Here is a 27,186-nt window from a genome sequence, read left to right as displayed (position 1 = left end):
GTTAAAATACCGTAATGCTCTGAAAAAGATCCTTCGTCTTATAACCGGGGTCGTCTTATAATCAGACTGACTATGAGACTAAGATCCAGATCCCCCGCAGCGCTGCAGGGGACCTGGATCCTCCTGTTTAATGCCCCCCCCAAACTTACCTATGCTTCTGACTCCCCGGTGTCCGGGCAGCGTGTAGACGTCTACGTGATTCGTGTACACAACTTCCGCTGCAGCCGGAAGGAGGTGCGGTTAGCAGCGGGGGTTGTCTGCGTCCATCGCGCAGACCTTCTCCGACTGTCAGAGATCAGAGTTCCCCGCACCTGTGCGGGGAACTCTCCTCTCTGACAGCCTGGGAAGGTCTGCACGATGAACGCAGACAACCCCCGTTGCTAACCGTACCTCCTTCTGGCTGCAGCGAATCACGAATCGCGTAGACGTCTACACGACCGGAAGCACCGTTAAGTTTTGGGGGGTGTTAAATGGGGGGGCATAAGGCATTTCTGTAGGCAGAGTGCTCAATGAAATGCCTTTTAACTCCCTATACACCATTCTGCCTCCTGAAATGCCTTATATCTCCCTATATGCCACTCTGCCCCATAATATGCCTTTTAACCCCCTAAATGCCAGAGTGGCATATAGGAGTATAAGGCATTTCTGGAGGCAGAGTGGCATATAGGGGGTCAAAAGGCATTTCACTGGGCACAGTGGCATATAGAGGGTTAACAGGCATATCATGGGGCACAGTGGTATTTACAAGGTTAAAAGACATATCATGGGGCACAGTGGCATATAGGGAGTATAAGGCATAAGGCATTTATGGGTTTATGAGTTCCTGTTTATTCCAACGAACAGAAGGTAGTGTCCGCTGCTCCAAGAAGCCCTTGAGCTTTTTAAGGTGTTTTATGCGATTGAGCACCTGAGCTGCTCGATTATAAGACGACTCCCCCTCCAAATTGTAATATTAATTTAGGAACAAAGCTAAATATTAGGCTACCACTTTGGCCCCAGATATGCCTTATACCCCCTATATGCTACTCTACCTCCCAGACATGCCTTATATCCTCCTATATGTGCCTCTGCCCCCTAGACTTACAAATGTATCCCCAGAATTGTCCCCCGTGCTCCAAACAACCTAGTTTCTCTTTGGGGCAGCTAGTGAACGTCAGCGCGATGCGTGTTGACAACCTCCGATTCTACCCGGCACTTCTATCTGGGCTTCTGTGACTGAGCACCGAAAGGTCATGTCACACCGGTGCTCGGTCATAGAAGCATAGAATACGGTAAAGTGTGTGGATTAATCTTACCTACAGGTCTTAGTATATGTTGTTTCTTTTCTTTGTCCATATACGATTGGAACATTTGTGGAAACATCATGTCCATGTGTCTACCCGTTTATTTATTTTTTGTTTATTTCTCAAATTTTTTCATACTTCTTGGGACAACAAGAATCCTTGAAGAGCATGTTCCTTCTTCATTTACGGAGAGTATTTTTTTATTATATATTTCCAGATCTACAGCATAATGCCCTTTCTTTGGTCTTGTTTTCATATCACATTTGGCTGTTTGAAGTAGCCAATCAGTGGCATAAAAATGCTCCAATTAAGCATTTTGCCAAAAAGGAATGTGTTGAGCTGAACATACCTCCTGCAAAGAGCTAGGGGCAGGGAAAAATCAAATACACCATGGGGGAGAACATCTCTCTACCAGCAAGAGGGAAAAAACTATCATTTAAAGGGTACATAACTATCATATGCATTACAGTGTACATGATGGCTGCAGACAAATGTATGTCACTTATGATTTATTAATATTTGACAGTGTTTTTATTATTAGTGTTTTTCATTAGCACATTAGGCAAGAATTCATCTCATAGGACCAACAAATCTGCATGGTTAAGGACTCAAAAAAGAAAAAGCCATCCATCAAATCATATATTAAATAGATAGTAATGTTGCAAAACATCTTCATGAATTTTATAAAAATCTAAGAGTTTAAATGCCTTTGGGTGCAACTTATAAAAATGGATATGAGACACAGAGTTGTTTATAAACGAATGCTAAGGGCAGAAGCAAAATTGATTTATATTTTGAAGAGAAGGGCCCCTATGGGGCTGAATGAACAACTAATATAGTGTTTCTTTGAATCCCATAGCAGATATAGAATATGATTTTGAAGTTGGGAAATCACTAATATTTGGAATTTGTAACTAACTTATAAATGCAAAAAGGGGATTATATTGAGTATTATTATTTAATTTAAAAAATAATAAAATTTGTTAAAAGCTGAACTACATGTGCTACTTTGCATACCTTAAATTAATGGTATGAGTGGTCATTTAATAAACAGTATATTAACTAATTCATTTATACACCTGTTCTATATATTCATATTCTATAAATTATAATTTACACCCACCTACTACACAAATTGTAATGCTCGATTAGGTAAGGAAATTAGAATATTCAGGAACCCCAAACCAGAATGAAGCAATGCATACAGTTAAATCTCCTTTATTAAAATGACAAAGTAACGTGAGCAAGATGTGTGGTTTAATACAATGCCATAATACTGAACTGGTAGCCAGACGAGCCAGGATCAGGATACCAGATGTCAGCCAGTCAGGAACGAAGAAGGATCAGGAACCAGAAGGGAAGTCAGCCAGGCACCGGAAAAACGCAGATTAATGGAGAAGGAACAAAGCAGTCAAAGACAACGCAAGGGTAGAGAGATACTGAGCCTTAGCAGCTAAATAGTCAGAGCACAGAAGGGAAGGGGCTCTCTGATTAGCATGTAAGTGTGGAGACAGAGAAGGAAAAGGTGCTCATTAGTCATCAGCTGAGGTGTATCTGTACTGAGCAGAGAAGCAAGTAGTGGAGTGGGGGAAGTGTGAGCGTGAGGGGTGTGTGCCAGGTTTGTGGGGTACCGGGCAAAGAAGGCCCATAGGAGAGTGGGAGCATGCACATCACCAGATGGGACCCATGACTGTTCCTCAGGATTGTAACCCTTCCACTTGAAGCACTTCTTTTCAGTTCCACAACCCATGGTCAGCCCTCTGATTAGACACATGAGGAGTCTATGGAAATTGGAGGGGCATGGGGTCCTTTATCTCTCCTGGCGATTATCCAGCATTGCTAGTGTTAATGAGTGTGTGTGTTGTTGATATCCATATACCGTGTTAGTGTCCGTGTACAGTGTTAGTGTGTGTGTTAGTATACATTGGATGTCTGTGTATGGTATTTCAATGTGTGTTTGTTGTTATACTAAGTGTGTGTTTGGATATAGTGTATGAGCCAGAATGGTAGTGTTCAGAGTGACATGCAAAGAACAGAGCACTGAGCAACGAAGAAGCTTTTCAGAATAGGCAGCTGAGCAATTATTGTTCCTTGGTGTGTCAATCTACCTGACTCAACTGCCCTTGCATAAGAAATAATTGCTCCTTGCTTTCTACAGCATCTTCACTGCCTAATCCTGCCAGGCCTTAAAAGTATTGCTGTCTATGTAAAAGATTGAGGGGCACAAGAGAATATTCTTGCCTGGGGTGCCACTTGGTCTTAGAGTCTCCTGACAGGTTGACACTGACCAGACATGACGTTTTTCCATATGTGGATCTGCAACAATTATGATGTCAGATGCTGATTGATTGTGGTTGCATATCCGAGCTGTATATGACACAAGCTTACTATCAGTAAACATATACGTAGTTATTTACAGTAAAAGTGCAGACATTTTCATGACTGAAGGTATCAGAAGATTTCTGAGTAGGATGGATGCAATCATTAGTATAAGGGGAGAAGACAATTCCACTCGAAAAAATCAGGCGAAGAGCTGAAAGTTTGTAACACATCTGTTGAAGGAGAGGAAGATTACCCTATTTTACAAGCATATACAGCTTTAGGCCAATAAGGGAGACACTTTCTACTGGTCATTGTTCACCGTGGATATCGGAGATACCGTATTTGCTCCCCCCAAAATTTGAATATTAATTTAGGAAAAAACAAAAAAGCCTGAATATAAGACAACCCTATAAGAAAAGTTTTACTACTACATATTAATTAACATGTAAACTATTTTTTCATATTTAATAAAAACTATGATTCACAAAAATGCATTTTTTGTTTTTATTTCCTTTTATTTGCCAACCTGCCCCCAATTACGCACATCTGTCCCCAGAATTGCCTTATACCCCCCTTATGTGCCACTTTGCCCCAGAAATGCCTTATACCCCAATATGCTACTCTGCCGCCAGATGTGCCTCTTGACCACCTATTTGCCACTCTGCCCCCAGATATGCCTTATACACCCCTATATGCCATTCTGCCTCCCTGATATTCCTTTTAACCCCCTATATGCCACTCTGCCTCCTTGATATTCCTTTTAACCCCTATATGCCACTCTGCCTCCAGAAAGCCCTTATACCCCCCAAATGCTACTCTTACCCTCCCCCGACTCACCAGTACTTCCCTAGACTAGGCCCCCATGCTTCAGATTCCTTGGCGTCTAGTGGGGCAGCTGGTGGAGGTCTGCACATTTGAAATACCCTGGGGTGTCTAGTTATAAAAAATATATGGTTTTATAGGGCACACTGAATTAGTCAGACTCAAAGATGTACTAAATAGGGCATGGGTTGTGAATCACCAAATGTCCAAGTTCAACACTGAAAAATGTGCATGCCCCAAATGTGGCCCTTTTGCCCCAAACAGCCAGGCAAACCCATGCATGGTGGTATCACTGTATACAGGAGATGTTATTGAACACATATTGGGTGTTGTGTGAAAGTGACATATACCAGGACCTATTAATTCATACATGAAGTAAAATGTGAAAAAAATGCAAAAACCTACCACAACATTTTTACAAAGACTGGTGGTAGGATTAGTGCATGGAAAAAGGTAAAATACTAGCATTTGAAATACCCTGGGGTATTTTGTTTGATGGTGTCAATTGCATTGACCAGCTTCCAAGATACCCAAAATAGCACATGAGGGAAGAATAACCAGATAAAAAAAAAAAGGTTTTGAAATAGCAAAACGCTACTTGTACTTATTGCCCCATAACGTGCAGAAAAAAACCTAAGAACATTGGTGATTTCTAAACTCAGGACAAATAGTAGAATCTATTTAGCAGATTTTGTAGATGAGTAAAAGATTTTTCAAATAAAAGTGAGAAAAGGTGCTCTTTTCAATTTTTCAGCATATTTTATTTTTCTTTTTTTATATAGAAACTTTGATGATATGATAAGAAAAATGATATCTGAAGAACTCATGAAATAATATATAACTTATGTGGGTACACTAAATTGTTGAAGAGAAAATTACAGCTAAACACAAGCACCACAGAAATGTTAACACAGCCATTGTCACGAAGGGTACAAAAAATAAAATCAGCCATTGTTAAAGGCATTCATGACTCTGACTTGGTAGACTCTTATTTGATGTTTGCATTATTGGCGATTATTATTTATAATATATGCAATTCTTTTTTTCTTGACAATTTTAATAATTAGTTTCAACTAGTTATTAAAATTACTCAAATACACAGTGCACGTGCATGTCAAGTACAATTTTGTTGTGGAATTTTGGGGCCATTACCTCAGAGATGGGAATCAAAATGAATCAATAGCATGCAAGATATAAGTAAAGATGACAGACTTTCTAAACTGGTTTTATTTAGTCCAGAAAAGAAGCATTTATGAGGGATATAGTTTCCAGCTACATGTATATTCAAATTACAAAGATATTTCTGTGACTCCTTTTACAAATATAAATATGATGGGGAATGCACTGCCAAATAAAGTTGTGTTGGAGGAGTCAAACGGCACATTCAAAAAAGATAGGCTACATTATGAAGTAAAACATGTGAGATGAAGAATGCGCTTTGCAAATGTAATTCTGATTTCTCTGGATCTTGGAAAGGAGTTACACATTAGTTTTTCCGCAAATAAAGGGTATTTTCAGAAATTTTAATTTGATGTCTTTCTGCAACCAATGTAAGTATATAACACAATCATACTCTGGACATATGCTTAACTAGGCATTCTGTTGTGTTATTGATGATACAGCTTAATTCTGTGGAAATGTATAATATTCATCATCTTGTTATTTCTATATTGTTTTTTTTTATCTGGAGCTTAGCATATGAATTGGGGCAGTTTCTTATATTCTCAATCACCTTTGCATAAGACACTATGATGCATATGATAATGTGATTCCTAGATACAAAATTTAACCTAGTGCAAGCAACTGCTTTACAGCTTATCTTGACAATTAATTATTATGTTAACAAACCAGCCATCATCCATGTACCTCACCTTGTCTGTATCAACTATTTACGTTTAAACTCAGAAACTGAATATAGGAAAACTCCATAAGATGAACTTTCTTTTTGCTGTGGGTTTCTGTGACAATCGGAGAATAGCCCCAGAAAACATGACTGTTTATGGTGCATTTAGTAGAAGGCATGTGACTTTTCTTTGATGAATGGCCTTAGTCTATTTCTTTTACATTGTGTGTATTTTAACAGTATCAATGTATGCTGCCAAAAAATGCAGTTTAGACAAACGACAAAACGTAAGAGTGCCAACAGACAACTTTCTGTGCCAAAGCATACCAGATTTATTTACACCACGTATTTCACAACTTAAGTGTTTGAATAAATATAAAAAAAAACTTTGCAGATTCTGTAGAGATTCAGTGTGTTAATGCTTAGTATATGCTCAAGTAGTAGCTCCAGTAGTAAAATGAAAACTGAGTAAAATATTAAAATATCACTAATAATTAAAATATGTATACAAGTATGAGGGTACCACTCGAATGTGGGTATTTGATGTAATGTCTTATTTTGCACTTTCGGATGTTTCAAAAGGCAATAGAAGTGTTTGGTGATTGTGTTAGAAATGTAATGAGGAGGTGGGGCTTTACAGGGCCATCATTGGGGGGTATAACTAGTAGTGGTGGACTAGGCCCAGCCAGGTTGAGAGGCCTGGCCTCTCTGCTCTTTCAAGAGCCCCTGATTGTCTGAAAGCACCATCTATTATCTGTTCCTGCCGTGCCATTGGTGAAGGAGGAAGTTCTACAGAGGAGTGCCTCCATGTAGCAACGAGAAGCATGAGGGAGCAGCCGGCAGGTATGTTGATTTCTGTCACCTTTACTCTATCTGTAAATATTGCCTGTCTTTTTGTCCTATCTAGCCCCTCCTTCTTCATAGGTACAGAGCCTATGTAGCCCAATTGTGAAAATGAGCTTATGGTGTTTTGTGTGTTACTGTATGCCAGTAGTGTGAGTGTGTGTATCAGTGCATAAGGTTAGCACATGTTACTGTAAGGTGTTAGTGTTTGTGAGCAAATAATGTTAGCATGTGTGTTTGCCAGTATATAGTGTTAGCAAGAGTGTGTGGGTTAGTGTGTATGGTGTTGGTGTTAGTGATGAGACTAGGGTAAGTGCTGAACAGTTTCCTAGCTTGTTCACTCACTTATCACCTAAATGCTTCCATAGCAGGAAGTGGCTACAATGTTTAAATTCTAAACATATTCCATCATTCAATATTTATTTCCTGCACATCACCTTTTGAGTAATATTTCTGAATGCTTCATAAAGCTGACTAGGCAAATGTCTGCAGAGCTTTTTGTTTCAGAATGCAATGGGTAGCAAGATGCTGGGGTGTAATCAGTATCCCCACTCCCGATTAGGTTTTAGCCACTCTCGCTTATCCTCTAAATTTTTTCAAGCATGTTACACCTATTTTAGTGAATATGTGCTTGACTTACAAAAGCTTTTCAATTTTGTTTCCCCATAAGAGCATGAGGTTCACCAGAGATTTTTGTGTTTAGTAGGTATATGGATTTTGACTTCAGGGCTTGTAAAGAATCTTAGTATTTGCTTTACTGATATTTGACAACCACAATACTGGTTATATTTTTATAATATGATTATACAAAGAAGTCTTTACCAAGGCTGGTTGGTGTCCGTCTAATCCCTTTTATCTTTGCGATCTGTTCAACATTTGTTTCTGACTTCCCTTTATCTGACTTTGTACAGAATTGTACACGGCCTTTTATTTAAGTTCCATTTAAAATGCTGTGTTTTACAATGCAGTTACACTTACCACAGCGGCTCCTACCATTACATTTAATCATTATTGTCATCTTCAGTTCCCTGGCTCTTAAATTGCTTCTTATCTTAATAATTTTAGAACTATAACTTTAGCATTAAAAAGCTGCACTGGCTTCCTTTCTTCTCTGACAGTTAGTTTCCGTTGAAAGCAAAGGACACTACGCCCCTGACTTGAACTAGGTGTTTGATTAATGGGTGTATTTCCATTCCTGTTCAACTCTATTTTGTGCCATTGAAAGGGATTTGCTGATAAGATTTGTTGCTTATGGTTTCAGCATGAAAAGCGTGGCTGCACAGCATCAAACAAAACCAAAGGTCTGAATGTCAATATTTTAAAATATAAAAGTACACCCAAGCTATAATATGTGCACATCCATTATGCACACCTGATTAAACCATGGTATGTGAAAATTAAAGCCTGTTCCACAGCAGCTGTAAACATTGAAGAGATTGCCTCTCACCTTCGAAATGCTGTTCTACAAATTTTAAAAATTAATACATAGTAAATTGCATAGTGAATTGTAAAAAATGTGGAGGTCATTTACAACTTTACTCCGTGGCACAGACTAAGGTTGCATATGTCCAAACCTAAGTTGTACATGTGCAGAAATATGCATAAAAAAAGAACATTCAACTTTTGGATTCCAGTTAGATATGTTAATTTTCCCCAATCCAACATGTTGTAGTTCTAAACATTAAATAAGTTCTCTTTAACCCTTTGAGGACCAGGTTGTTGTTTTTTTTTTTTACCCTTCATCACTTAGTTTTAACAGTTTTGCAGTGCTTGTGTTTAGCTGTAATTTTCTCCTCACCTATTTAGCGTACCCACATACGTTTTCAGGACAAGAAGGGCTTTCTTCAGATACCGTTTTTCTTATCATATCATCTTATTTTCTATAAAAAAAGAAAATATGCTGAAAAATAAAAAAAGTACCTTTTCTCACTTTTATTTGAAAAATCTTTTACTTATCAACAAAAACTAATGAAAAAACTGCTAAATAGATTCTACTATTTGTCCTGAGTTTAAAAATACCCAGTGTTTTTATGGGGTTTTTTTTTGCGCTTTTGCAAGTTATAGGGCAATAAGTACAAGTAGCGTTTCGTTATTTCAAAACCATTTTCCCAAATCTGGTAATTCTTCCACATGTTCTATTTGGGACATCTTTGAAGCCGGCCAATGCAATTTTCCTTATCAAACCATACAGCCATGCACTAATTTTACTACTACCCTTTGCCAAACTTTGTGTTTTTTATCGCACAAATTGTAATTCAGGTGTGAATTACCATCTCCTGGTATATGTCACTGTCACACAACATCCCAATATGTGTTCAGCAACATCTCCCGAGTACAGTGATACCTGCCATGCATGGGTTTGTCAGGTTGTTTGGGAGGTAAAATGTAGGGCTGCAACTAACGATTATTTTCATAATCGATTAGTTGGCCGATTATTTTTTTGATTAATCGGATAAAAATATTTACATTTTTAACTTATTTAAAATAATTTAATAAAGTAACGTAGGATGTTAAAAACAAATGGCAGAATAAAACTTTGATAAAAATGCATTTCTTGTTTTTATTTCCCAACCTGCCCCCCAAGTTATGCAGATTTGAGCCCAGGCTTGCCACACTGGGCCCCAGACATGCCACACTGCCCCCCCAGACATGCCACACTGCCCCCCCAGACATGCCACACTGTCCTCTCCTACATGCCACACATGTGGCATGTCGTTCATGTCGTTCACAGACACAATACTTTTATAAATAAATACAGAGTTAATCTTCACTGCCCCCAGGATTAAGGTTAACTGCACCTTAAATTAACCTTATTAAATTAATTAAATTAACCCTCAGTCCTCAGCATTAAAGAAGAGAAGACCCCATTAACCACAACTGCCCCTAAATTAACCCTGAAGGCCCCATCAACCACAACTGCCCCTAAATTAACCCTGAAGACCCCATCAACCACAACTGCCCCTAAATTAACCCTGGAGACCCCATCAACAACTGCCCCTAAATTAACCCTGAAGACCCCATCAACCACAACTGCCCCTAAAGTAACCCATTAACTATAACTGCCCCTAAATTAACCCTAAACACCCCATCAACCACAACTGCCCCTAAATTAACCCTAAACACCCCATCAACCACAACTGTCCCTAATTTAACCCTGAAGACCCCATCAACCACAACTGCCCCTTAATTAACCCTAAACACCCCATTAACTATAACTGCCCCTAAATTAACCCCCACCTCCCCTAACTTTTAGCAGCCCAAATATTAATTTTATACTCGCAGTTAGATGAGTGTCACAGCCATGTGGATGCTACAGGAAATGGGCGGAGCCAATCAGCCATTTGAACCCACCCCTTCTTCACCCCTGTCCCTCCCTGCAGTCACTGCCGATTGGCCCCGCCCCTTTCTTTCTCCGGCAGTGATTGCAGGGATAGATTGGTAAGTAGGAACTGCTGCTGTGAGTCACAAACTGATTATAAAACGAGGGGTGTTTTTCAGAGCATTTGCTCTGAAAAAACCCTCATTTTATAATCGATAAAAATCGATTCAACTAATCGATAATGAAATTCGTTGGCAACGATTTTCATTATCGATTATTATCGATTAGTTGTTGCAGCCCTAGTAAAATGCCAGATTTGGGAAGAGCACATTTTTCATTTTGGAACTTTAACATCTGGTGCTACTGCCCCCATGTCCTAATTGGGCCATCTTTGAAGCCGGCTAATTCAATTTATCGCATACATACATTTTTGAAACCTAGGCACCCCATGGTATTTCAAATGCTAGTATTTTAATGCGTTCTATGCACAAGGCTCTACCACCAGCCTTTGCTAAAGTTTGTGGTAGTAATTGTTTTTTTTAAATCAGGTATAAATTTATAGCTCCTGGTATACGCCACTGTCAAAAAAACACCCCAGTATGTTTTCAACAACATCTCCCGAGAACCGTGATAAGGCCAATGCATTGGTTTGTCGGGGTTGTTTGGGAAGAAAAACGCAACATTTGGGAAGTACATTTTTTAACTTGGAACTTTAACATATGGTCCTTCTTCCACCATGTCCTACTTGAGACATCTTTGAGGCCGGTCGGTTCAGTTTACACACAGTATATATACACACTGTGTATATTGACGGTGAAGCCCGCCCCGAGGAGAGCCCACACATGGCCCCCAATGACGACATTGAGGCATTATAGCAACACCGTCTGTGTAGTCATCCAGGAGCTGCCATTATGATCAAATCACTGCTATTGGCCCACTTTTCTAACTGCTCCAGATCCTTAACTAACAGCAGTTGACCTGGAAGCACTGACTTCCAGGTCAGTGCTGTTATTTTTCTTTTTAACTCTTTCAATGCCGATGCTACATAGGAGCAGAGCATTGACTGATATTTAGTGCCCACAAGCTTGTGGGGTTAAATAATTACCCCTGCAATGCCACAAAGGGGTTAACACGGCAGCATCGCTCTTAATGGAGCAATTGGGCAGAAGGAGAGGGTTGGGTCAGGTCTCCACACGTGAAGACAGAAGAAACCCTACTGACCGTCCTTGAAGCGGCCTCTGGCAGCTGGGACGCAATCGCCAGTAAACCGGCGATTGTCAGTAAACCGCCGGGGAGAAGCCCCTTTGATCACCGCTGTAGGAGTGATCAAAGGGCTCGTGGAGGCTCTTTTTTTGCTGCTGCTGGTCTGCTTGAGCTCCCACAAAATGGGTATTAACCCCTAAAATGCCACAGCATTGAAAGGGTTAACTCTGCAGTGTCGCTCCTATGGAGCGATCAGGCAGCAGGGAAATGCTGTGGCACTTGCATGGGGACCCAAGAAAAACATAGCCCCCTTCCCTGAAACTGCCTGTACCAGGCATGTCACAGAACCAATATGCCCACTTGGGCATGACATAACTGGTACATCACCGGATGTGAAGGGGTTAAACTATCTCCCCCTACTGTTAAGTTGCAGAATTTACAGATTGTCTAGTAGTAGTGGCAGTATATTTTTTCCTTTTTCTAGCTGTCAGCAGTCTTGAGGTTGCATTTTATTTTCCCCTTTTTTCCCCAATCACAAAATCAGCATGGGAGACCTGGAAGTTCAGCATTGGTCTTTCAGTGCCATTTTCACTTTCACTAAAATTCTTCAACGCAGGGTTCCCCAAAAGTTACCTCCAAAGAGATTTTCCCTCTCCTGAAAGCTGGAGAATGACTCTTCAAAAGTCCACTGTTCGTGCCAGGTATTGATTAGAGGCCAACAATGAAAAAACTAGTTTTCTTCCAGTAGATGCCAAATATTTTTAGAAAACTGGGTATTTATAAAAAAAGAGAGAGAGAAATAAAAATAAACTTGGGTTTGCCGTTTTCATAGGAACATAGGATTTAACAGCAGATAAGAACTATTCGGCCCACACATTCTGTCTTTTTCCCCGCTGTAAAGGCACAAATGTTAATCCTTGGAGTTTCTCTCCCGAATCTTTTCTATTTCATATAGACATGCCTTTCAAAAATAAATCAAATCTTTATTTAGCTATTAATATATTTGCAGCAACTAAAATCTGCATTGCGCGTAATTGGAAATCAGATGTAGTTCCGACTTGGTCACAAATTTTGAGTCAAATTGATTATCAATATAATATGGAGAATATCGCTTGGGTAACCTTGATGTTGTGATGTATTCTTATTTTTTTGGAAACGGCTGTTGGAAATATTTAAACTTAATAAAAAGAATAAATATAAAAAAAAGTTAATCCTTGGTCTTGGCTTATGTTTAACCCCTTCATTCCCCTATGGACGTACCGGTACGCCCAAAAAACGCATTCCAAGAATCTCCTATGGACGTACTGGTACGTCCAGGCCTTCTTGCAGCAGCAGGGACACATCCCTGCCGCTGCACGGGAGATTAGGCTGTCGTTTGACAACCTGGACTCCCCCCTGACAGCAGAAGCCGTTCAGGAGGTCCCTAAGAAGACCTCTAACCATTTAAAAAAAAATATATATATATATAAAAAATAAAAAAAGTTGAAAAAAATGTATATATATAAAAAAGATAATAATAAAATAAATTTAAAAAAAACTTACATCCCATTGCCCTAGCATAACATCTACCCAGTATAACCCTCCTGCCCCTGTTCACAACCCCCAAACCCCCCAAAAATGTACACCTTATAGTATGTTCCCTGGTGCTGGGAAGGTATGGAAAATCTATATAAATTAGGTATTTCTGAAATCAGGACACCATTGATAAACTGGGAGGGGATTTTCCATCACAAAATTTTTTAAAAAGATTAGGTGTTTTTTTTTCAAATTTTCGATAGTTTTTACTAAATTTCTCATTCTAAATTTTTAGCTAATCATCCACCTATGGTATCAAAAGAAAGCTCTATCTCTGCTTGAGATATATAGTTTACATGGGTACACTATTCACAAGAAAGGAGAATAATCGCTGAACCGACATACCGCAAAAATGGCAAAATTGCTCTGGGACTTGAGGTACCAAAAACCCCTGGGATTGAAGGGGTTAAAAGGAGGATAATAATGATAATAAGAATGCAACTTTTCATAGATTTACATAAAAGTACACAGTGGGTTGCAGTATCCCAGTATATTATTGATAAATTATGACAAATTGGTATGTGATAATATTTCTGAAAACTAGAGATAAACACACGCATAGAGAAGTTAAAGTATCACTGATGGAGCATTGTTGCATCTTTATTGTAAATATGTTATTTAAATGGATAGTATATTATTTTTTAAGTAAATTGTCTTAACTGCAAATGTAATTGGATTTTTCCCCCAAGGTAGTTCATACCATTTATGCTGTGTATTTAATACTTGACTTGCCTTTGTCTTTCTTAGTAAGGCTTAAATCATGTATAAATACAAGCTAGCATGAGTTAATATGAAAACCGACTGTGAATACCATGAATCTGAATATGTATTGTAGCAGGATGGCCCGATCAAAACAAGAAACTCCGAACACCAGCAGAATAAAAGCAAGATGTGGTTTATTGCAGATTTGTACAGTCCACAGCGATGCACTTCATAGTGTAAATAAACCAAAACAAAAACAAATCCTTTTGATACTGTCTGAGGGCCTCTGGCTTGCCTGCCTCTCACCCTATTTCCAGACAACTAATGCCTCTAACGGCCACCCCTTTAAGCACCCGAGTGCAGGTTAATTGGCTCCACCTTGCTGACCTCCAGCAATTAACCCTCCCCATGCTGGGAATAATGAGCGTTCCAATCTGCCACTTATGTAGACAGACTCCATTACTTTGCCACATTATGTTCAGATATACTTTTGTATAAAGCTTATATACATAAACTCTCTGGGTCTGACCCAAATTCTGGGTCCTCTAGTGGTCTGGGCCACCACTCTGGGGTCCTCGTCACTTTCCTCTTCCTCTGTTGGTTCTGTGCCATCCCTGGAGAATTGCCAGTCAAACCCCTGCAGGCTATAAAGCAGAATGCCACAGTTTCAGGGAAAAGACAGACCTCCTGTTTGGCCTTCTGGCCAAGGAGGTGGTAATTTTTCTGGCATCCTGAGAATTGGCAGCAACATTGTTGCTTCTTGCTCATGCCTCTGGAATAAGAAGTGGAACTCAATCTGTTTTGGCTTATTGACCTCCAGAGAAACATGAGCTGGGCACAGGATAAGTCACAGTTTTTTGGATATAAGAACACTGCATCTCAGGTTTCAAAAAGAATAAATACATAGACTTAATGATATATCGTTTTGCTACAGATATTTGCCTTTACATTGTTTTTTTTTTTTTTTGGTAAACATATTTATCATTGTTAACATTTTGGCTAGTGTGGCAAGTTTATTGCATTTGATTTGTATTTTTTTATACATGCAAATATGTTCCTATCACTGATTGTGATTTGTTGAAATACCAGAGGTAGTCTAAAGCCCTGAAAACAAGATCCTTAACATGAATAAATAAATGTACACTATATACTCACAGATATCATATTTTAAATTCCCAGTCTCACTTTTTTGTCTTCCAGAACAAGAGTTTTTTTACCTTGATGTGGATTCTACATTTTGTATCTATAACAAATTTAGTGGGCAATTTTTAAACTGTTCTCTTGGGGGTTTGCCTCTTCTAGTGACACATAAAGAGCTGCCTACTAACATTTAGCTATTTTATTGTTTAAAAGAATAAACAATAGCACACTGGTGGTTTGTGATGATAAACAATACATTGTTTCAGGTCACATCACAGGTGGCTTTACAGAGTTTAAGATTTGTCCCCTTCTGGGCAACTCGGGATAAAGTGTGAAAGATGGATTAGTTGGAAATACACAAAGGGGATATTGGCCAGTATTTATTTAATGTAACAAATGGAACAATGATTCAATTTACATAACATTGCCTCTTGATACCCATTTCCTTGACTTCTATGTGGCTTTCCTATATATATTTCCATAAATTTCCATAAATCATTGGAATGCAGAAACTGCAATTTGTAATGAAAGCAAAACTGCATTGTATTTTCTTATCCCTTCTCACACATCCATAAACTAGCTACCAATACAAAGTGCATACAAAACAGACATAAGGCATCAAAAATTATATCACTAAAGGGCAATAAATAACAAAGCAAATAATAACATAACAGATAGTATTCTAAAATGATGAAATCTTTGAGAAAACAAAGTAGGAATTATTTCTGTACTTGACATTCCTCCAATTAAGAGCCATAAACCAATTTAGCATGTGCTATATAAATGTAAAAATGACATTAAATAGTCCAGTTCAATATTTACCGTATTACCGTGCTGGTAGCGATTTCCATACAATTCATATTTTTGGGAGGGAATAAACATTTATATGCGCTAATCTATATATTTTGCTTCTGTTTATATCTGAATCTAAAAAACAACAAATGTATAGTTCAACTTTTGCATGCCTGTGATCCGCTACAATTATCTGAGAAACCCATATGTTGGAGAGCTAAAACAATGTCTGTTAAAGTCAGTGTTATACAGTTTGTGGGGTCTGGTGTTCAGCTGAAAAATGTTATGTCATTTGGACAGGTGTTTTCTTCTGGACACATCTGAAATGGAAGGAGCACAAAACATTGGCCTCTGCTCTACTGGACCGCTGTCACATGGTCATAAATCGGTTAAATATGGGGGCAGGAAGACGGTACGGGAGTCACAGATTGCCTTAATGCAGTTCTATCTTTGGCATACTAACAATTTATACTGGAATTCACAAATCTTCCATTTAGTAGATCATGTTTAAAAAGACACCAGGGACATTGACAAGTTCATATTTGGCTTTATGTTTAGGTGTCTTCATTATTCTGAAAGTGCCCTTCAACTTTAACTGTGTGCTGAGTATACTTCACTAAAACGGCAGCAACCCTCAGCTATATAAGTGGTACATGCTCATTTGTACTTGTTACATGCATAGATGTCTGCTACTGAGCTCAATTACTAAATGCAACCTCTCATATAACAATTACCTATAAATGCAAATGACACGGTTTGTTAATGGAATGCTATACTATGTCAAAATGCTATGGTAGACACTTAAGGTTTGTGGAATTGTCACCTTGTATGACGCTGAATATTATTTTCATATCATTCAGAACATGAAGACCGATAATCACTCTTAAATATTGCCCTGTATATCTTGTAACTATACATACGTTAAATTCCTTTTTTCATGTTGTTCAGTAGTTTTATAACTGAATTTTAATGACTGTCTATGACTTATGATTAATAGTGCTGATAAGCTGTCACTTCCTAGATGGAGAACACTGTAGAGAACATTAACTGCCCTCTGAGTTTTAGCTGTGCCTGAGGGACCTTCAGGGTGCCTGCTTCAACTAGGGAGTAGATCAAGATGGAGTGGTTGGTGAATTTATATATTTATATCCTATATCCATATTTATTAAAATGCAATCAGGTTTAAGTGATAATAAATTCAACATTCCCCATGACAGAACATAATAAAATATAGCACAAGAATACAATTACTGTTCTTCAGACTTTCAGCTATACAATGACACCTTGTTACTTTCGGTTAATGTTCAGTACAGCAAGACAAATGAGGACTATTTCTGCTGATCATACCTGACTTCCTAGCAGTTAAGGTGTTATTCATACTACAATGAACATACTTATGAAACCAAAACATCTACATATGGGTTTTATTGAACAATAAGCATTGTCCAGTTATCTTATAATCGGAGATTCCTTTTAAGTTCTACTTTCAAGTAAGGTTGTCTGCTTAGAAGTCAAGCTCAGATCATTTACAGGAATGAAATGCATAATTTACAGCACAAAACCACTTTTTAAATATGAACGCAGTACTTTATTGACTTATCTACCAGCATAAAGAGAAATATGTTTATTTCAAATGTGATTTGCATACAGCTGTTACTGGCTGGGATTTTTTAAATGGACTGCTCAGAACCCCTTACAAGTATATATAGGAAGCAGAGCACCTCTTAACTTTTCAAATGGCCAAACAGGTCTATTCACCAAAATTGGCAAGATAGTTGATTTCCCCACACCCTCATTTCACTATTCATCTGGAAGGACCGATATTTGCAGGTTAAAACAGTTAAATGGCCTGAGCTGGCCCTGTATACTTCATATGCCAGTGGATAAAGAGACTTTGGAGAAACCTTACTGATTTTACAGCAAATCTTATTATGCATGGGCCTTCGTAGCGTATCGTGAAGTCTGGAAGTTGAAGCTAAACTCTCCTACCGCCTCTCCCTTCCGTGATTAATTCCCAAAGAGGGACAATTTTGTTTCAGGATGTATGTCTAGCTTGCAGACCTATAGGTTCCTACAAAGTCATTGACTTGTAGGAGAAGAAGGGATTGGGTCTCAAAAAGGGGACTCTAGGGAAGTATGCAAGGCCACAAATTAACAATTTGACAATGCCATTAAATGTACAACTTACAACTGTCCTTCTATTGCCATATTGTATGGGAATTATAATACATCCAACATATTTAGTTTACTGTATTTTGATTACTTAACAGAGAAAATACATAAAAAACTAAAATAAATGATTTATGCATGAAAAAATGTTTTAGCAAGCTAGAAATAATATGCTATAGTAACTATTAATCTGTGGATATAAGATTGGATAACAAATATGCAAATAATACATTAATGTATTTTTGTGCATCTCAAATGCATTTAAATATGTGCTGTGCCGACATGCTGTTTACAATGACAGGCTAATGTGTTCATAACAATAATAATTATAACTATTATAAAAAGTCATGCCAAAGTAGATAAATGTATAAGATATTAAAAATCATTCACAGTAAATAAAGCTGGAAATTGATGGGTTTTTTTCATCTCTCTGCTAAAAAAAAAATTTAGTTTGTTTTTATCAAAATAATTTGACAGAGATGAGTAAGATGTGTTATGTTTATTATAAAGTTTCATGTTTTGGGTTTGTGCATATTCGTCTGTCCTTGTCGTTTTACATTTTTAATATTTATGAGCTCTCTGTCACTGTTAATTCTTCAGTGTTGTGTACTTCTTCTGACATAGGACACCTTTTCACCTGTCCTTGTTATTTACATCATTCTGTTTCTAATGGCTGGAATGAAACTTGACTCCATCTTACCAAACAGCTGTTGTGCATTGACAACATTTTGGCAATCCTTTCTGCCAAGTTACCCCTAAAAACATTTAATTAATAATGACCATTTGTTTATTTGTATGCTGGATGTGATATGTGCAGAATTTAATACACTGATGACTAAATGTGCAGACTGGCTCTAAAAAGAGCTGTTGGCATAATTGTTAGTTGAACCCACAAGCTCAATTTGCATAAAAAGATAAATGTTCGAGAAGTATGCCAATTCTCCACTCTGGGTCAAAAGCAAATGAACAAGTCAAACATATTTGTGTATCTCAATAATAAATCATTACAATGGCCTTTATTTACTGATGTGAGAGTCTGCAGGTCAATTTAATGACTTCATACATTATTTAGTTATGAGGGACCATGTGTTTCCTGTGTGAAACTTTATTAATGGGCGAAGTTACTTAAAGGAAATCTCACTGATTTAACTATGCGTTACAAAGGGTTTGTAGTATTTATAGAGTGTGACATTTGTCATTTTAAACTGCAAACTCAAACAGTATATTAACTATGCTGGGGCACGTTTACTTATCCACTGGAACATTACATACAATATTGTTGGTAAAAGTGAATGATGAAGTATTGATTTTTACCACAATTATAAAAATATACCATACATTTTTTTCATCAAACCTGTATGCTTGGATAATTTCACTATTTAATATCCCATATAGTTTATTATAGTTGAAAGCAACAGGGCCACCTGTTGAGATCATGTTCTAGTTTGGCAAAATACATCATAAATTAAGAACTGTGACATTTTCAACATAAGAGAAGAGCTGAAATGAGATATGGCATCACCACATAGTAATGCACATGGCAACACTGAGACATAATAGGACATCACAGCCAGAATGTTATTAAGAGTGATGAGATAAATTGCAGTTAATTGCAAAGTCCCTCTTTGCTATGAAAAACTTAATCCTGAAAAAACAATTCCACTGCATTTCATCCCTGCTCCAAAATTACCTGCTGACATCATATCAGTGACTCTCACGTTAACACAGGTGAGAGTGTTAGAAAAGTAGGCAATGGACTTGCCATTAAAAGAACACATAACCCACTGTATGATTAAGAAGAAATGTACCATATTTGCTTGATTATAAGATTTTTTTTGGTTTTTATTTCCTTTTATTTGCCAACCTGCTCCCCAGTTATGCACATGTGCCCCCAGGCTTGCCACTCTGCTCCCCAGATATGCCTTATACCTGCCTATATGCCACTTTGCCTCCCTGATATGCCTTTAACCCCCTATATGCCACTACGCCTATAATGCCTTATACCTGCCTATATGGCACTCTGCTTCACTGATATGCCTTTAACCCCCTATATGCCACTATGCCTATAATGCCTTATATCCACCCTGGTTTAGCTGACCCCACTTCACATTGCCCAATATTTATTTCCCTAAGACAGTAATCCGCAAAGTGTATTATTTATATTTCTATTTTTTTTATAGGACACACCCTAAAAGTTTGGTGCTATTTTAATGAAATATTAGACAACCCCCGCTGCCGGCATTTCTGCCGGGGCTTCTATGACGGAGAAGTCAGTGAACGTCTGCGCAATTCGCTTAGACAACCTCTGCTGCCGGCACTTCCGCTGGGGCTTCTATGGTAGAGCACCGGAAAGGTTATGTCACGTTGGTGCTCCACCATAGAAGCCCTGGCGGAAGTGTCGGCATCGAAGGTTGTCTACACGCATCACGCAGACGTCCCCTGTCTGCCGGAGAGTAGGATCCAGATCCCTTGCAGTGCTGCGGGGGATCTGGATCCTAACTCTGCTGCTTGCCCACAGCAGGGCTAAATGAAAAAAAAAAAACTCCCGGCGCTCGGAACTGCATGTCCCTGGGGTTGGGCGATACGAATTGGGCATCCCTGCGATAAATCCCGATTATAGGCCACACCCCCACTTCGGTGTCGAAGTCAGAAAACAGTGCCTGGGGACCTTGCTGCTGTCCGGCATCATAATGCCCGACGGAGCATTAATCCCCAGCATTCTGTACTTACCTGCTCCCGGTCCAGCGGCGTTCCTCCTGTCTTTAATGATGGGGGTGCGGTTGGACGGGTCCGGAGGCGGAGTCCTGGGAGACTGCCCAGAACTGCTATGATGTGGCCCAGGGGGCGGAGCTTGTAAGGAGTGCCAGATTTAAAAACCGCAGAAATGCTCTAGTCAGTACCCTGTTGTTGTCTACGTTTCATGAGTGTTCTCTGCAGTTTGTTTCTCTAGTTTTTGACCCTTGCCTGCCTGATGATTCTTTTCCTAGCGATTTCGTACCTTCTCCTGTTCATCCTGGTATCCAGTTTTGGCTCGTCTGACTACCCGCTCTGTTACCGACCTGGCTTGTATTACTTCCCACTTTGTGTACCGACCCGGCTATCCAGATTATCCTGCTTGAGTTAACCCCTGCTCTGCTGCATTCGCCTCCTGGTTCTGGCTGTCGTGGTTCCTGCACCTTGCACACCAACTCTGCCCCTAATATATCCACTTGCATCAGGCCTCCTCACTGTTGGAATCACCCTAGTCCCCGCTCCCTGTCACTAAGGGTCTCCTTTGGTGGTGGGCTATGGGCAGAGAACTTCTGCAGTGTGTGCCTCGGTGTTCATAGTCGTGCCAGCATGTTTATACATGTAAAAATATTAAATACATGTTGCTTTACTCACATCTGTGATTGATATTTAGGTCATTTATGTTTTAATATAAAATATAAAAAGATACTAAAATTGTTAATATCCTACGTTTATAAAGTGTTTCCAACATTTTAGGTTTATGGCTGGTAATCTAAAGGCTTATAGTATGTTTCCCCACTGTTTACGTCCAATAGGGGATGAAATGCTCTGGCCTAGCATGCAGTGATATTGTAAGTGGTACATAATTACCCACATAAGCCAAAGTCTGAGTGATAAGAAGGGTTCTTGAAACCATAACTGATCTTTTTCTGTAGTACAAAGAGATAATCAGGTGTATACAAGAGGTACAATATAAACACAACTAGAATAAAAAAAGCTGGTCTACACTATAGCTGCATGCTATTTATACATAACAAACATTTTTTATCAGAATGATATTTTAAGAATGGTTACTGGAAGTCAGCATGAGAGAAAATGAGTAATATTGAAAGTGAGTACACAAAGGGCAGTCACAAAGCTATTTCAAGGTATGCAGTTTTGTGTTACGAAAGACCTGTGCTGCTACTCCAGTCTCACATACCTTTATAACTGACTAAGTAATAAAAAGTAATTTCTTGTAGTTATTATTTCTGTCTTATTCTCGTGTTGCTTGTACCATTGAAGGCTTAACTTTTTCAGTATATCAGTTTAATTTCAGTTAAGATAAAAGACATGCAAATCATCAGACTAAGCTGAAGAAACCACACTTATTTAGACCAAAAGTAGTTATTTAACAAACGTAGAATATATGTGTATATATATATATATATATATATATATGTTCAAATAACATTTCTTGAAATAAAATATGAACAATCCGATAGTCGATTTTCATTAGTTGGTTTATGAATAAGGGAGACTTATCACCAGATAACCAATTGGATAAGAAATTCAAGGAGAGATTGAAAATGTGACTGTAATTCAGTCAACGATCTTTGACGGTATCATAAAGGTTTATGAGATCATCAGAACTGTGAGACTGAACTGCACTTCCAGCCATCAATCTTTTCCTCTCTCGATGGAATTTTTTATGTGAGATGCAGAGCAGGTCTAGGATTTTAGGCCCGTAAAAATTTTATTGAGGAATTGTAAGAAAGAAAAGGGGTTTTACAACTTAAAATTGGTAAGTAGAGAAGAGAAAGACTTATTTTATGATACACAGCTTGTTTGCGATTTCTCATAAGTGAAGTAGAAATGTACCCCATTAAGGACTCAATATGTGTAATAATATAGACCAAGATATTTAGTACTAAAAAGGTAGTTTCAAGCTGTGTACCAACTTATACATAACCAGCTAAATTTTCAGGAATTTTATTTCTATGTGTAAAGCAAGATGTTTTAAAATTATATGGTAAAAATTTACTATTTATACTTTTACTAAACTTACAAAACTTATAAAAGTATAGTAAACACTAAACAAATATTAGCATATGAAAATGCTAAGTATTACAGCCAATCATTTTGTTTAAAAAATGTTCTACAAACTTTGCATTTAATTATCTGGAGAGAATTAAAGCTAATTCAGTTAAAGCTAATCTCGCATCTTGCAACATGTAATTTTATATTTAGATTTATTTTAGATGAATTGTTAGTAAACAATACAGAAAAAAAGAATACATTAATAAATATACATCTCATTGGCAAGCAAGAATTGAATCCAGAGGGTATTTATCAAACTACAGGATATTTTGGACCATCTAGAGACACTGGAGGAAGTACCTGAGCTGATCTTTAGTCCTGGTCTAGACTGTTAGGCTTTGATTATGATTTACTGTTTACTCAAACCCAGAAGATGCAAAACCACACTTTTTGGTTGCTAAAAAATATGTTGCCAATGTGGTAGAATAGTGGGTCACACATGTACATTTAATCTTAAAAATCAAGCTGGAACTTGACATCAGGCAAAGCAGACAAATGCGAATTAGACAAAAAATAATCATGCAGATCATCAGAATAGATATTTAAGATGTTTGTTCCCATAGTAAACATTTTTATATTCCTTATTTTAATTTGTAAATATGTTTACGTATTTACATTTAGAGTATATATATACACACACACACACACACACACACACACACTTTTATAGGGGAAAACGCTGAGATTTGTTTATTAAAGTATTTGTTATAAACAAACAAAATCCCCCAAAAAGTGCAAGTTACAAATATTAACACTGTAAAGGGCTTACCTCAAAAGGCAGCTCCATGAGATCTAAGTTTCCGGATAAATCCAACTTTTCAAGATTTTCACAGTCTCCCAGCTCAGGTGGTATTTCCTTTATATTGTTGAAACTAACATTGAGTTCTTTCAGACTTTTCAAATAACCTGTTTTCAAAAAAAATAGTATTAATACATATTTATGGTTATTGTCTTAATGATTATTATATGTAATTGATAAAGGATTCATAATACGACCATCCACTTGGCAATGGCTTTTGGCACTATGACAAGGAATAATAATAAGATAAGATAGTTATTTTTTCTTGTTCAGCTAGATACACCTCTGTTTCAGTGACATCTAAACATTATATTGTGGTTCTTAAAGGGAACTGTCACCTCTACAGGTTTGACTAAATGTATTAAAAAATAACAATATAAATAAATATAGCATTGCTGCTTCACCTATTCTGTTGAATGTAACACTTTTGTAACTAAATGTAGCATTACAGACACCATTCCTACTATTGTTAATTGGAAAATCTCTTCAGAAAGATTTATTATTAAAAATAGTAAAGTTTTGCCATTAGCATAATTTTAGCAGAGAACACTTCATTATCCAGTAACACAAAATAAGCATTCTTGGTTCCCGAGGCAGGTTGTGTCCCACATGTTGCTGCTAGGTAGCTCAAGTTTACCCCTCACCTTGCAGCCCTTGCAGCATTTGCCTTTCTTGCCCCTTAAGGTGCAGTTAGAGGTAAAGTGGGGCAAACTGAGGGGAATCCAAATCCTGGGGGCAGTGAAGATTAACCCTTTATTTGTTTATACAAGTATTGTGTCTGTGAACGAGTCTGCAAACCTATGAGTGCACTATGTCATATCAGGGGGTATATGGCATACCTTGGGAGGACAGAGTGACATATCTGGGGGTGTAAGGCATATAGGGTATATAAGGCATATGTGGGGAGGGCGGAGTGGCATGTCTGGGAGGTAGTGTGGCATGTCTGGGAGGCAGTGTGGCATGTCTGGGAGGCAGTGTGGCAAGCTTGGGCTCAAATGTGCATAACTGGGGGGGCAGGTTGGGAAATAAAAACAAGAAATGCATTTTTATCAGTTTTTTTACTCTGCTGTTTTTTTACATCCTACGTTACTTTATTAAATTATTTTAAATAAATGAAAAATTAAAATTTTGTATCCGATTAATCGTTAGTTGCAGCCCTACATAAAAGACTTACACATGCAGACTCCCAGGTTGGTGCTAGAATAATAATGACCATAAAACCAAAAATTCTGTGCAAATCCAATGAATACCATTCAAAAAAACCCTACTTAAGGCATAAGTATTAGGGATTATGTCACCCTATATGGCCATATATTGCTTAATCCACTGCTGCATCAAAGTACCCCAAGTTTAAAGGGTCCTACATAATTATTCATGGCTATATTGCTTACCAAGGAGCTTAATCAATGGGACTGCACTGCATTTCAACTTAAATGAGACTCAAGCAATCTAAAGCCTTTTCTGGAGAAAATATTTATGCCTTAGGTAGTTGTTAATTGAATGGTATTTGCTGGGTATGCACTACATTCTTGTTTTGTGTACTTTTTGGTCATTATGATTCTAGCAGAAGCCCAGGAATCTGAATGTCTATTCCTTTTATGCTTTTTAGGTTTTGTGCTGTGCATATTTGCAGGTTCTGCCACACAGGTGCTTCGTTAATTATGTCCAGAGAAGGCTTTAACCCCTTAACGTCCATTGCCGGGTCAGGCACGTCATGCAAAACGGTCACTTAACGACCTATGACGTGCCTGACACGTCATGAGACTTAAACAAGCTTAGAAAGTGATCAACGATCACTTTCTAAGCCTAAATGGTGTTGCTGTAATGCCTCGATGCCGAGGCATTCAGCAACACCGAGATCGGCATGATGGGCCATGTCTGGCCCCTCCCCGGGGCGTCAACATCCGCCATACATTGTATGGCGGCGGACGCCCGTTTTAAAAGCGTTTAGGAGGCGATCAACGATCACCTCCTAAACTTCAATGATCTCGCTGGAATGCCTCGATCAGGAGGCATCCAGCGACACCAAATACTTACCCCAGGGCGGGCTGTGACCGCTCCGGAGAGCGGTCACAGCCGCAGCTGCACGCTGTCTTCGCCATCCGCAAGATGGCGGCGGCCCGGGAAAAAGAATAATAAAGTTGAAAAAGTTAGCTAGACGGTCTCCAGACCCTCTAGAGAACTCTGGCTCCACTTGCAGGTTGAATACAGGTACTGCATTCAACCATACAAATCAATGGAGCCCAGTTTTCTAATCACTATGTGATTAGTAAAATATTTAAAAAAAATTAAAAAAAAAGAAAAAGCTTAAAAAAACATGGTAACATTTAAAAATTATTATGCTTTAGAGGAACTATCCAGTTCCAGCAAAATGTAAAAAAAAAGTCCAAAAAGAGTAAAATAAAATAAAAAAAAAATAAAGTTTATTATTATGAGCAAGTGCTAAAATTAGCGCTGTATCTTCCCAAAAATCCTGACATGGAAAAATTGAAATAAAAGCATTTCAAATACCCAAGGGGTGTCTAATTTAAAAAAAATAAATGGTTTGATGGGGTAAGTTGGAGTGGCCGGGCTCAAAGATAGGGCATAGGCGCAGACTGACCCAAATGGGGTGGGGGGGAGTGCACTTCCAAAATGTGGAATTTTAACCCCAAACACCAGACAAACCCATACATGTGGGGTATGACTGAACTCGGGAGATGTTCCTGAACACATATTAGGGTGCTGTTTGATAGTGACATATACCTGGAGCTATAAATTTATACCCAAAGTACAATTTGTGTGAAAAAAATACAAAAACAAATACTACCACAAAGTGTGGCAAAGGTTGGTGGTAGAATCTGATGCATGGAAAGGGTTAAATACTACCATTTTAAGTACCTTGGGGTTTCTAGTTTTCAAAAATATATGGTTTTATGAGGTAAATTGTAGTGGCCAGGCTCAAAGATAGGGCATAGGCACAGACTGACCAAAATAGGGGGGAAAAAGCGCACTTCCCAAATGTGGCCTTTTAACCCCAAACAGCAGTCAAACCCATGCATGGGTGATATCACTGTACTCGAGAGATGTTGTTGAACACATATTAAGGTGTTGTTTGATAGTGACGTATACCTGGAGCTATAAATGTATACCCAAAGTACAATTTGTGTAAAAAAAATACCAAAAAAATACTAACACAAAGTGTGGCAAAGGCTGGTGGTAGAATCTCATGCATGGAAAGGGTTAAAATACTAGCATTTGAAATACCTTGGGGTGTCTAGTTTTCAAAAATATATGGTTTGATGGGGTAAATTTAATTAGCCGGCTTCAAAGATGGTCCTATTAGGACATGGGGGCAGAATGACCAGATGTAAAAGTTCCAAGTTAAAAAATGTGCACTTCCTAAATGTGGCATTTTACCTCCCAAACAACCCGACAAACCCATGCATGGGGGGTATGACTGTACTCGGGAGATGTTGCTGAACACATATTGGGTTGTTGTTTGAAAGTGATGTATACCAGGAGCTGTAAATCCATACCTGAAGAGCAATTTTAGCGATAAAAAACACAAAATAAATTACTACCA

At 38.3% G+C, this 27,186-nt stretch overlaps 1 protein-coding gene across 1 annotated transcript in view; it reads right to left on the bottom strand.

Moving 5' to 3' along the window:
- The window catches only part of LRRC2 (leucine rich repeat containing 2), a 78,983-nt gene that overhangs the window by 9,330 nt on the left and 42,467 nt on the right, over positions 1–27,186 (bottom strand). Inside the window, exon 5 of the mRNA XM_053467649.1 lies at positions 23,592–23,728. Within this exon, the coding sequence (XP_053323624.1) occupies positions 23,592–23,728 (137 nt within the window). The remainder of the gene's footprint in view (positions 1–23,591; positions 23,729–27,186) is intronic.

The sequence above is a fragment of the Spea bombifrons genome, chromosome 1, assembly GCF_027358695.1.
Source record: "Spea bombifrons isolate aSpeBom1 chromosome 1, aSpeBom1.2.pri, whole genome shotgun sequence".
Classification (NCBI taxonomy): Eukaryota; Metazoa; Chordata; class Amphibia; order Anura; family Pelobatidae; genus Spea; species Spea bombifrons.
The sequence above is the reverse complement of the archived record's forward strand: the minus strand, read 5'-3'. Positions and strand labels throughout refer to the sequence as shown.